At 45.9% G+C, this 13063-nt stretch overlaps 1 protein-coding gene across 4 annotated transcripts in view; it reads left to right on the forward strand.

The window, feature by feature from the left end:
* Positions 1–299: 299 nt before the first annotated feature.
* The window catches only part of TMEM209 (transmembrane protein 209), a 29483-nt gene continuing 16719 nt past the window's right edge, over positions 300–13063 (forward strand). For 2 of the 4 annotated variants that reach the window (XM_075925285.2, XM_075925271.2), the window contains exons 1-5: positions 300–400; positions 5052–5191; positions 5308–5366; positions 9141–9272; positions 12696–12931. In XM_075925285.2, coding sequence (XP_075781400.1) covers positions 374–400; positions 5052–5191; positions 5308–5366; positions 9141–9272; positions 12696–12931 — 594 coding nt within the window. In that variant the 5' untranslated portion in view covers positions 300–373. Of the gene's footprint in view, positions 401–5051; positions 5192–5307; positions 5367–9140; positions 9273–12695; positions 12932–13063 lie in introns of those variants that run through there. The other 2 variants (XM_075925278.2, XM_089778038.1) reach the window with 2 other exon arrangements.

Below are 13063 nucleotides of genomic sequence, written 5' to 3' on the forward strand. Positions count from 1 at the left end.
GATTTTCCGGAATAAGTGGCCCAGTGTAGACACAGCCCTAGTGCTTTACATGCCTCATGGGCGTGCTGCTGAGGCTTATACAATCCAGCACAGGCCCAGCAGCTTCACAGCCCTGCCCTGAGGGGTGCCCCCTGCCAGGGCAGCCCCGCCTGAGGCAGACCCACTCAGAGCAAACTGGCCCTCGCGCCTCGCACGGGCTCCCGCCAAAACTGGGCCGTTGGGGGGAAGCGCGGGAGCCCAACGGCTTCCTGCGGCGCGCGCGCCGCCTCTCCGTCCCCATGGCAACAAGCTCCCCCCTCCCCTTTGGGAAGGCTTGGCTTCCGGCCGCCTCACGTCAGTCGGCGCAGGCGCCGTGCGGACGCGTGGGAGCCCGATGCCGGGAGCTCGGGCGGGCGCCGTGGTGAGTGGCGAGCCGGAGGGGGCGGGCTGGGCTGGAGGGCCGCTTCCCCCTCTCTTGGCGGCGGGGGGAGGGGAGCCTCTCACCGGCGGAGCACGAGCCGGCTGCTGCTGGCGGCGGGAGGGGCTCGGAGTCCAAGGCCTTGCCCCTCCCCCCCCAGTCCATTGCTCCCACGTGGGTAGTTCCTCCCCCCCCCCCCCCGCCGCGGGGCGTTGCGTGGGCGCTCCCGTGCTTGGCGGTTGGGGCACGCGCCGGCCCCTCCCCCACCAGTGAGGGTGGGCCCAGGGGAAAGGGGGCGGGGTCTGGACTCCTCGTGCGTCCCTTCGCCTGTGCTGTCCCCGTGTAGACACAGCCCCTGATCCGCCCCTCCCCCCCGCCCCCAGCGGGGCTTAGTGCCCCAGTGTAGACACAGCCCCTGATCCGCCCCTCCCCCCCGCCCCCAGCGGGGCTTAGTGCCCCAGTGTAGACACAGCCCCTGACCCGCCCCTCCCCCCCGCCCCCAGCGGGGCTTAGTGCCCCAGTGTAGACACAGCCCCTGACCCGCCCCTCCCCCCGCCCCCAGCGGGGCTTAGTGCCCCAGTGTAGACACAGCCCCTGACCCGCCCCTCCCCCCCGCCCCCAGCGGGGCTTAGTGCCCCAGTGTAGACACAGCCCCTGACCCGCCCCTCCCCCCCGCCCCCAGCGGGGCTTAGTGCCCCAGTGTAGACACAGCCCCTGATCCGCCCCTTCCCCTCCCACTGCCAGCGGGGCTTAGTGCCCCAGTGTAGACATAGCCCCTGATCCGCCCCTCCCCCGCACCCCAAGCGGGGCTTAGTGCCCCAGTGTAGACACAGCCCCTGATCCGCCTCTCCCCCTCCCACTGCCAGCGGGGCTTAGTGCCCCAGTGTAGACACAGCCCCTGAGCCGCCCCTCCCCCCCACCCCCAGAGGGGCTTAGTGCCCCAGTGTAGACACAACCAGTGCTGGGTATGCCCAGTAAAGCGGGGATGATCCATCAGGGTTGTAGTGAGCTACGGAGGAGGCGTTATAATGCACGCAGGTAAACTTCAGGGCCGGTTGTCCATAGGGTTGTTTGATTTAGATTAATTGGCTAATCGAATAGTAGTTGCAATTTGTGCCACCATCGCTTTGAAGCTTTGTGTTTCTGATTGAGGCAGCAAGAGGGCGGAGCGACTAGTCGACTTCAGCCGGTCTCCGACTTACGCCCACCTCCACTTACGACCATCCGCACTTAGGACCAAAGCGGTCGTAAATGCGGTCCCCAAGTTTCGAACGCAATCCGCACTTACGGACAGCGCAGGCACCATGTAACTCATTGGGATCCGAGTTGCGAACACTTCAAGTTACGGCCAGGTGTTTGGTCCGTAACTCGTTCGTAACTCGGGGACTGGCTGTAGTGTGTCGACTATCTGATAAGCATTTGCTTATCGGTTAGTTGACTAGTCATTCACATCCCTAGTAGGGATGTGAAAGACTAGTGAACTATCCGATAAGCAAATGCTTATCAGATAGTCCAGGGGTGGACAACCAGTTAGACACAAAGAGCCAAAAGAGCTGTGGATAGTAGTGCAAAGAGCCACACATCCCTCACCCAGAGCCAAGCCTCCCTCGCCCTAGCCCCCCCGCATACTGTCCCCCAGAGTCTGGCACCCCCAGGCCCCTTCCATTCTAACCCAATACCTGGGACTCACTGGAGCTGCCACCCCCACAGCCATGCACTTCTTCCTCCAGGAACTGGGGTGCGTGCACAAAGTGGGCATGCGGCTCCGAATGAGCCATAACCCTGAGAGACACATTTCTATGAGCAAAGAGCTTCATGTGGCGCAAGAGCCACAAGTTGACCATCCCTGAGATAGTCCCTTGACTAGTCAACTAGTCGATGCCCCCTCCCCACTGCCTCTATTTGATAGAGGCAGCAAAGGGGTGCAGAAGAGGGGTACTTCAAAGCAGCAGCGCCGCATAGCTGAGCCCTGGATCAGCTATGTGGTGCTGCCCCTTTGAAACACCGACGTCCCCAGATGAACTGGCTCCACGTGCCATTTCAAATCAGAAGCACAGCCTGCAGTCCGGAGTCAGTGGGGGACTTTTGTGCATTTCAAAGCTGGCACGCTGCATGCAGCCCAGAGTCAGTGGGACGTCCCGCTGCCCCCGGGCTGCACACGGAGTTCCGCATTCCTCCTCTGAAAAGTGCAAGAGCCGCAACGGGGGAGAGGGGAACTCTTGTACATTTCAAAGGAGGAATGCGGAAGTGCCTATCGAGTAGTCAGTGGACTACTCAATTAACTGTTACTTAACATCCTTAATCCCTAGTTCTCAATGCAGCAGTATATGTAATGCCCATTAAAGTGTAAGGGAAACTTCTTGCAATGTGTCTCATCCCTATGATTCCCCACAGACTAGAAGAGGGGGAGAAAAGTTGATGTTGGGGTTCTTTTTAAAGCATGTTTTGCTGTTTAGTACAAATTGGGATTAACTATTGGGATAAAACTGGTTTGAGCTCAGAACATGGCCCTCTTTCCTTCCTGGGTAGATTTTTGCTTCCCCTACACCCAAATGGTAAAAGCAGCTTAGTGTTTAGGGTCCTAAACAGTAGTACAGGACTATGTAGCACTTTAAAGACTAACAAGATGGTTTATTAGATGATGAGTTTTCGTGGGCCAGACCCACTTCCTCAGATCAAATAGTGGAAGAAAATAGTCACAACCATATATACCAAAGGATACAATTAAAAAAAAGTGAACACATATGAAAAGGACTAATCACATTTCTGAACAGTAGGTGGATGCGGGGAGGGGGAGGAAGGTAAATGTCTGTGAGTTAATGATATTAGAGGTGGGGAAAGGTAAATGTCTGTGAGCTAATGGTATTAGAGGACACTCTCTCAATGACTTAACCACCTGCATTCTGCTACAAAGACTATTAGAGGTGATAATTGGGGAAGCTATCTTTGTAATGGGTAAGGTAGTTGGTGTCTTTGTTGAGCCACCCCGTGTAGAGTGTCAAATTTTAGCATGAATGACAGTTCAGAGGATTCCCTTTCAAGTGCAGATTTGAAAGTCTTCTGGAGTTGGATGCAGGTAATTAGGTCGTTGAGACAGTGTCCTTTCTGGTTGAAATGGCAAGAAACTTTTTTCTTTGTGATCCTGTCTAATATCTGTTTTGTGGGTATTGATCCTTTGGCGAAGTGTCTGAGACGTTTGTCCAATGTACATAGCAGATGGACACTTTCGGCACATGATAGCATAAATTATATTTCTGGATGCGCAGGAATATGTATTCTTGATCTTATAACTCACTTGGTTAGGCCCAATAATGGTATCAGCAGAGTGAATATGTGGACAAAGCTGGCAACGGGGTTTGTTGCAAGGGAAGGTACCAGGGTTGGTATTAGTGTGATATGTCCTGTGGTTGTTGGTAAGAATCATCTTGAGGTTAGGTGGTTGTCTATAGGAGACTATGGGTCTGTCTCCCAGAGCTGCTTGGAGTTTAGTATCCTGTTCCAGTATAGGCTGTAATTTATTGATAATGTGTTGGACAGGTTTAGGTTGGGGGCTGTAAGTGATAACAAGTGGTGTTCTATTGTTGGTTTTCTTGGGTCTGTCTTGTAGTAGATGGTTTCTAGGTATTCGTTTGACTCTTTCAATTTGCTTTTTTATTTCTCCGGGTGGGTAGTTGAGGTTTATAAATGCTTGGTAGAGATCCTGAAGTTTCTGGTCTCTGTCAGTGGGATTAGAGCAGATGCGGTTGTATCGAAGGGGTTGGCTATAGATGATGGATCGTATGGTGTGTTCTGGATGGGAGCTGGAAGCATGTAGGTAACTGTATGAGTCAGTGGGTTTTCTGTAGAGAGTGGTCTCTAATTTTCCATTGCTGATTTGTACTGTGGTGTCCAGGAAATGGATCTCTCATGTGGAATGGTCCAGGCTGAGATTGATGGTGGGGTGTAGATTGTTGAAATCTCTGTGGAATGTCTCCAGTGTTTCTTGGCCATGCGTCCAGATCATAAAGATGTCATCGATGTAGCGTAAGTAGAGAAGGGGTAAAAGGGGACAGGAGTTGAGGAAACGTTGTTCTAGGTCAGCCATAAAGATATTAGCATACTGTGGGGCCATGCGTGTACCCATGGCTGTGCTGCTGATCTGGAGGTATAAGTTGTTCTCAAACTGGAAATAATTGTGGGTGAGAACAAAGTTACATAGGTCTTCTGTCAGGTTGGCAGTGGTGTCCTCTGGGATAGTGTTTCTAATTGCTTGTAATCCATCTTCATGTGGGATGTTGGTGTATAGAGCTTCTACATCCATGGTGGCAAGGATGGTGTTATTGGGGAGGTTATCGATGTTTTGTAGTTTCCTTAGGAAGTCAGTAGTGTCTCGGAGATAGCTGGGGGTATTGGTTGCGTAGGGTTTGTACACGGCTACATTTCTATCACTATTCTAAACAGTAGTGAATGTTTCACAATAGGAACTATGTGAAAAAATTGTTTTAGCCAAAAAAAGTACAGAACTGTTTACTATAAAATATTAATCTGTAATTAGAAATGTCCCCCTTAAGTGCAATTTCCTATGGACTGTTTAACATTTCTTTAGTCTGTCACTGAAGGAGAGCGACATTCTATAAATATCTCAATTCTTGTGTCTCCCTGTGCTTCTCTACAGATGATGCAGGGGGACCAGAGTCCCTCTACTTCTCTCATTGACAGAACCATCAAGATGAGGAAAGAGACAGAAGCCAGGAAAGTGGTTTTGGCTTGGGGACTCCTTAATGTGTCAGTTGCAGGCATGATTTATACTGAAATGTAAGTTCCCTAAGAGTTTTAAAACTTAAATTAATAAAAGGATGTCATTATGTTCCTAAATATTTCCATTGATTGTAGGTCAGAGGGATGACATCTTCATTTTTTTTCCCTTTCAGGACTGGAAAACTGATAAGTTCATATTATAACATTACATACTGGCCACTGTGGTATATTGGTAAGTGCACTTGGTAGTTTTGCTATATGAGGAAACAGTATCTAAATTCAATCCCTTTTTTCAGCCTTCATAGAATCAGAACACTAGAACTGGAAGGGACCTCGAGACGTCATCGAGTCCAATCCCATGCCCTCATGGCAGGACCCAGTACTGTCTAGAGACCATCCCTTATAGATATCTATCTAACCTGCTCTTAAATATCTCCAGAGATGGAGATTCCGCAACCTCCCGATGCAATTTATTCCAGTGTTTCTCCACCCTGACAGTTAGGAAGTTTTTCCTAATGTCTAACCTAAACCTCCCTTGCTGCAGTTTAAGCCCGTTGCTTCTTGTCCTATCCTCATGTTGATATTTGAGATTTTTTTACCTGCTTTTTGCTCCTACGGAAATCTGACTTCACTTTCCATGTCCAGTTTGGATTTATCTGGGTTGCATCTCCTGCTTATCTGTTACCTTAGATCAAGTTTCATGTGTGTTGAGGCTTTCAGAAAGTAAAAGACAGACTCCTTAAATCATAGAATCATAGAATAATAGGACTGGAAGGGACCTCGAGAGGTCATCGAGTCCAGCCTCCCGCCCTCAAGGCAGGACCAAGCTCCGTCTACACCATCCCTGACAGATGTCTATCTAACCTGTTCTTAAATATCTCCAGAGAGGGAGATTCCACCACCTCCCTTGGCAATTTATTCCAATATTTGACCACCCTGACAGTTAGGAATTTTTTCCTAATGTCCAATCTAAACCTCCCCTGTTGCACTTTAAACCCATTACTCCTTGTCCTGTCCTCAGAAACCAAGAGGAAGAAATTTTCTCCTTCCTCCTTGTGAACCCTTTTAGATATTTGAAAACCGCTATCATGTCCCCCCTTATCTTCTTTTTTCCAAACTAAACAAGCCCAGTTCATGAAGCCTGGCTTCATAGGTCATTTCTCTAAACCTTTAATCATTCTTGTCGCTCTTCTCTGTACCCTTTCCAATTTCTCCACATCTTAAATGATGCTATTAGGTGTATTTTGCATTTCACGTAGTAACTCTTTTTTTCAAGATGCTTACAATCTAAATGAGAGATGTGGAACTGATAAAGGATGAAAATGAAAAGTGAGAATAGACATCTGTCAGTCATAGAAAACTTTTGAAAAGGTGGGATTTGAGGAGAAGGAGTTGTAGGTTGTTCTGAACCTAGGGATATCATGAAAATGAAAGCATGTTGCAGCTTTAGAGGAAATTACATCAGGTTCATTAAACTCAGTTTTATGTTACCATGTCACCCATTTTAATACATAAATATAACACCACATTAATTAAATATAAAGTAAGCCAAATTGGGTATTGACTTTCATCCCTTTAGGCATTGCTTGTTTTTCACAAATGGTGGAGATACACTTGTAACCTTTAGCAGTGTCAACTGGTCTCGATTCCAGTATCTAAAGAATGTGAAGCTTATACAGTGGCCCTCTGTTTATGTATGTGATTTAAAACAATAATTGGTATAGTTTAAACTACTAGTCTCAAATGTATAAAACCTGTCACCAAATGAAATTAGTAGGCAGCAAGTTTTAAAACAAACAAAAGGAAGTATTTCTTCACACAACACACAGTCAACCTATGGAACCCCTTGCCAGAGGATGTTGTGAAGACCAGGACTTTAACAGGGTTCAGAAAGCTAGATACATTCATGGAGGTTAGGTCTGTCACTGGCTATTAGCCAGGATGGGTAGGAATGGTTTCCCTAGCCTCTATTTGTCGGAGTGAAATGGATGACAGGAGAGGAGTCGTGTAATGATTGCTTGTTCTGTTCACTACCTCTGGGACACCTGGCATTGGCCACTGTTGGAAGACAGGATACTGGGCTAGATAGTCCTTTGGTCTGACCCAGTGTGGCTGTTCTTATGTCTCCAAAGTTCTTTCATAAAATATGTTTCTGACCATCTTGGCTAATAGCTGTTGATTAGACTATCCTCCATCACCTATCTAGTTCTTTTTTGAACCCTGTTACACTTTTGGCTTTCAGAACATCCTATGGAGACACAGGCTGGCTGTGATTTGTATGACAATTCCTTATACATGTTGAACCTCTCTAGTATGGCAACATCCGTAGTCCGGCATGATTTTAGTTAGCTGGATGTTCACTTATGGGTGTGGCCAAGTTTCCTGTGATCCCATAAAGTTTGTTTACAGCCACCAGTCCTGGCTCTCAGAGTTCTGTGGTGGTGTTTAGCTCTAATTTACCCCTAAATGTCATTGGAGAACCCAGTAAGCAGTGGAAATGTTGGTAATGCTGCTTGACAATATTGACTTCCTGTGGTCTGGCAAATTCTCTGGATCAGCACCAGTCAGGTCCTGAGGGTGCTAGACTAGATTCAACCTATTATTTGTTTTAAACATGCTGCCTATTATATGAATGAGACTTCCCTGTTTACCTTCTCCATATATGCATGATTTCCCAGACCTCTAGCATATCTTTTTCCTGTGTAATCATCTCTTTTCTAATTGAACGGTCCCAATCTTTTTTTCTCTCTCCTCATATGGTAGCTGTTCCATAACCATCATCATTTTTATGTCATTCTATGCACTTTCTTCAATTTTAATGTACTTTTTTAAGATAAGGCAACCAGAACTGCATGTAATATTCAGGGGTGGGTGTATCATGTTTTTATATAGTGGCATTATGATGTTTTCTGATTTATTATCTGTCCCTTTGCTAATGGTTCCTACATTCTGTTACTTTTTTGTACTTTTGCCCATTGAGTGGATGTTTTCAGAGAATTATCCATAACTCTTAGGATCTTTCTTGAGTTGTAATAGCTAGTTTAGCTCTCATCAGTTTGTGTATATATAGCTGGGATTATGTTTTCCAACGGGCATTACTTTCTAACAGTCCAAGTATACTTTATGTATTGGATCACCCTTGTCCACATCAAAAAATTCTAATAGCTTGGTGAGGTTGATTCTTCCCCAGCATATAGTTCTCATCTATGTTGTCTGATCATTTTGTTCTTTACTATTGTTTCAACCAATTTGCCTGTCATGGAAATTAGGCTTACCAGTCTGTAATTGCCAGGATTACTTCTGGATCCTTTTTTAAATACCAGTGTTACATTAGCTTCCCTCCGGTTATTTGGTACAGAGGGTGAATATTATCTGGTCTTGGTGATTTAATTACTATTTAATTTGCCACTTTGAGGTGTCAGTAGAGGATGCTTTGGCACAGTCTGGGACAGTTGTTTAGTTTTGTCACCTAACTAGAATGGCATATCCTCTCCATTGACGACTGATGCAAATAATCCATTTAGCTTCTCTTTGCATAGGTCTTGTCTTTCTTGAGTGCTCCTTTAGAACCTTGATCAGCCTATGACCACTGATTGTTTTGTAGGGTTCCTGCTTCTGATGTACTTAACAAAAAAGTTTACTCGTTAGCCCTTGTGAATGGTGCATCTTTCCAAAATGATACAAAGAATCTACAGTAACTTTTGCCATGATAATAGTCATATCAATAGAGTAGGAAAACAGATGTCATAGAGGCAAGGTAGGGAAGTCATAGCAGGACCTGAAGAAGAGCTCTATTTAAACTCAAAAACTTCTCTTTCTCTCTCTCTCCAACAGAAGTTGGGCCAATAAAATATATTATTTAGCTCACTTTGTCTTTCTAATGCCTTGGAAAGAACATGGCTACAACAACACTGCATACAGTATAAGATATTAACTGTTGTTGATTTTTTTTTAATGGTGAGCAATTTAATTAACAACTGTGTATAATATATATTTTTTGTTCTAGAACTTGCACTTGCGTCTTTGTTCAGTCTGAATGCCTTATTTGATTTCTGGAGGTATTTCAAATACACTGTGGCACCAACTAGCTTAGTTATGAGTCCTGGACAGCAGACGCTTCTTGGGCTTCAGAACGCATGTAAGTGTGACCACTGTCTCTGGCAATATTCTTTAAAATGGTGTCTACAAGTGAGTTTTTGTAATTGTTTAACCCTCTGAATAGACTGTCATAGGTCTCAACCTGGCATGGTCCTCCAAACAAACACACATCTAGAAAGAGAAAAGAGGTGCAGTCTAGGGAAGTTAAATTTCGATTAATCAGCAAATCAAGTACAGTAAAACTCCTTTGGTCTGGCATCTGATGGTCCGGCACTCCTGATGGTCCGGCACCATCAGGAACCCGGAAGTGCTCCGGGCAGCCGGACCATTGGAGCTGCTCTACCCCCGGCTTCCTCGATTCAGCTGCTGCTAAAACTGACCAGTGGCTGAATCGGGGAAGCGGGGGCAGAGCAGCTGGAGTACTGCCAGGTAGGTCCCGTAGCACTACCCCTCTGGGCTGTGGGACCAACCTGGCAGCACCCCAGCTGTCCCTGATTCAGCCGCTGCTGAAACTGACCAGCGGCTGACTCCAGGAAGCCCAAGGCAGAGCTGCTCTGCCCCGGGCTTCCTGGAATCAGCTGCTGATCAGTTTCAGCAGCAGATGACTTGGGGACACCTGGGCAGAGCAGCTGGGGTGCTGCCGGATTGGTCTCGCAGTGCCAAGAGGCGGCGCTACCGGACCAACCCGGCAGCACGCCAGCTGCTCAGCCGCAGGCGGCCCCAATTCTGCCGCTGCTGAAACTGACCAGCAGCAGCTGAATGGAGACGCCTGGGGCAGAGCCGGACTATCAGAAGGGGGGGCTATGAGGGATCTGGGGTGGCATCCCCCCACCCCACCCTTCTCATAGCCTCCCCTTCTGATAGTCCGGCATATCTGATAATCTGGGTCCTAAAGGTGCCGGATTATCAGAAGTTTACTGTAGTCAATGGAATTTCAATCAACTACTCGATTAATTGATAGGGGGAGCTGCACCTCAGCCTTTTAAATGTAGTAATAGCTGCCTGCGGCTATTACTACATTTAAAAGGCATTAGAGCAGAGAGGAACTGCATCACTTCAGCCTTTGAAATTTAGCAAGAGCCCCATGGGGCTCTTGTACATTTCAAAAGCAGAAGGGCAGCAGTTGGAACCGGTGCAAGCAGGGACTGCTTCAGTCCCCATTCATGCCACTTCCCTGCTGTGCCTCCACCTTCCCTGTCCCCCGTAGAGATGGTGCTTGGGGGAACTGGCTTTTAAGCACCAGCTCTTGCTGCCTCTCTCTGAGAGAGGCAGCAAGGGGGGGAAGCAACTAGTCAAGTCACAACTCAACTATCCAATAAGCAACTATGCTTATCGGATAGTTGACTTGTCGCTTACGTCCCTAGTGTAGTCAGAACCTTCTGAAGAGTAGGAGTGTTGATTCAGAGCCTTTTGAGTGACTTCACCGTACTGCTCTCTGCAGATGCGGCAACTAAGTGAAGTGGAATGGAAATTCAGAAAATCAGGGAGTTACTTGATTACCATGTACCAGAAACGTCATGGGAAGAAATTACTGAGTGATAAAGGGTTCTTTACCTTAGCAGAGAAAGGCATAACAAGATCCTATGGGTAGAAGCTGAAGCCAGAGAGATTCAACCTAGAAATAGGGCGCATGTTTTTAACCGTGAAAGTAACTGACATTTTCAATAAATTACTGAAGGAATTGGTGGATTATCCCTCTCGTGATGTCTTCACATCAAGACTAAGTGCCTCTGTGGAAGATATTATTCAGTTAAACACTGTCAGTATAGGCTAATTGGGTTAAATTACATGGCCTCTGTTAGAAGGTCAAACTAGATGATCGCATAGACTCCTCTGTCCTTAATCTGTGAATCTGTGTCATTTCTTCTAACACCTGTAAATGAATACATATATCTAAATGGTTAATAATGTCTCTCCCATCTTTGGCCTCTGATCGAAATCAAAAGAGAATGGGGAGCCAGGGGAATTATAAAAAAATTACGTAAGGGGAGATAATCAGGGAACAGGAGAAGAAGCAAAAATGATAAAGAACAAAAAATAAAAGAGAAAAGGATGGAGAGTTTGTTTAAATGAGACATCATAGTAATCTGTCACAGGTTAAAATAGCCATTTTTGAGAGAAACCTTAATGTAAAGTATAAAAAATGACAAACAAAACATCAGTCCCTTCATAAAATATTTTGGGCTTCTAAATATAAATTTCTGTGAAACAGAAGAACATGACAAAGTAGATGTGGCAAATGTGGAATGCCCATATAGTGCTACTGTACTTGACAAATCTGAACTCTGTAGAAAGTTGCCATCAGATTGGAGGGACATCCTAGAAATCATCAGTAGAGATCTGGGCATAGAAAAGCACCATTAAAGATTGTGGCATAGTGTGAATGATCTGTATGCAAATGATCCCTTGGCTAAACTACAAAGGGAAAATATCAGTCTGTGAGTACTGAAACAATTTGGAGATGGCCTGTATAGATTGGGTTAATACAATGACATTAAAAAAGGAAACATTGAATACTGAAACGTACTACAGTATAGAATACTTTGCCAAGGAACCTGACTGAAGCATCATTACTGCAGAAATGTAAAATCTCTTGCTGTTAGGCATAGTACAAGGGTTTTAAAATAGTAGAGTCCATCCATAAGGAACAAACTCATAAAGAATAGGAAATGTTCCCATCTTGACCATAGAGAAGAACAGGGTGTGACTTGATACGTCTCTCATTACGTGTGTTACTATTATTTGTGTATACTGCTATGTTTGTAATAGTAAAGTGCCTTAGAGGTCCCAGGTGGAATCAAGGCTGTATACAGACACATAGTAAGTAATCCCTGCCCTCTAAATATGGTCTAAATAGGTAAAATAAAGGGTGGAGATAGAGGCAATAATCTGATTCCCACTTTGCAGATGGAGAACTGAGGCACAGAGTTGTAATGACTTGCCCAAAGTCGCATAGTGTGTCTGGGGCACTGTTTAACTCAAGTGTTCTGCATGTCGGTGTAGTTCCTAAACCACAAGACTACTCTTTTACTCTGGCAGCTTTAGCTTCTGTGCTTATGGCTTCGTTGCTGCAATTTATAGGCGTGAGATTACAGTGAACCCTCGTTTATCGCGGTAGATAGGTTCCAAACCCGACCGCGATAGCTGAAAATCCGCGAAGTAGGGACACCATATTTAAATACGTATTTACGTATTTATTTAACATGTATATTCAGACTTTTAAAACCCTCCCTTTACGTAGTACTGTTAACAAACCACCCTTTAATGTACAGAAAAAAGTCCGCGAAGTCGTGAATCCGCGATGGTCGAACCGCGAAGTAGCGAGGGCTCACTGTACTTTCAAATCTCCTCTTCTGGTCTCAGTGTAGGGTTTGCTTAAGATGATAAAGAAATAAAATAACAGTTAAGAAAAATGATTCACACAGCTGCTCCTTCAGCCCTAATTCAGCTTTTCTTATTACAGCAGTACAAACAACGCCGCCGCGTGAGCTAGTGACAAACAAAGTCCCTTCAACACCTTCTCCTCCAATTCAGGGTCAGAGCGTGCTAAGTTACAGTCCATCCCGCTCACCTAGTGCCAGCCCAAAGTTTGCCACTGGTTGCATGACTGGGTACAGTCCTCAGCTACAGGCTTTGTCAGGCAGCAGTGGTTCTTATAGCACTGCTGCGACCTACTCACCAAACAGCAACTACAGTAAGGTAATAGCCTTGACAACTTTCAATATAATGAGTTATTTGCTTATTAGATTGCTTGTCTTGTGTCCTACACTGCAGAACCTGATTCTGCACTAGCTTCCACCTTGTGTGTTAATTTACGCTATTTGCAAATTA

Source organism: Pelodiscus sinensis, chromosome 1 (assembly GCF_052426305.1).
Source record: "Pelodiscus sinensis isolate ZL-2025 chromosome 1, ASM5242630v1, whole genome shotgun sequence".
Lineage (NCBI taxonomy): Eukaryota > Metazoa > Chordata > Testudines > Trionychidae > Pelodiscus > Pelodiscus sinensis.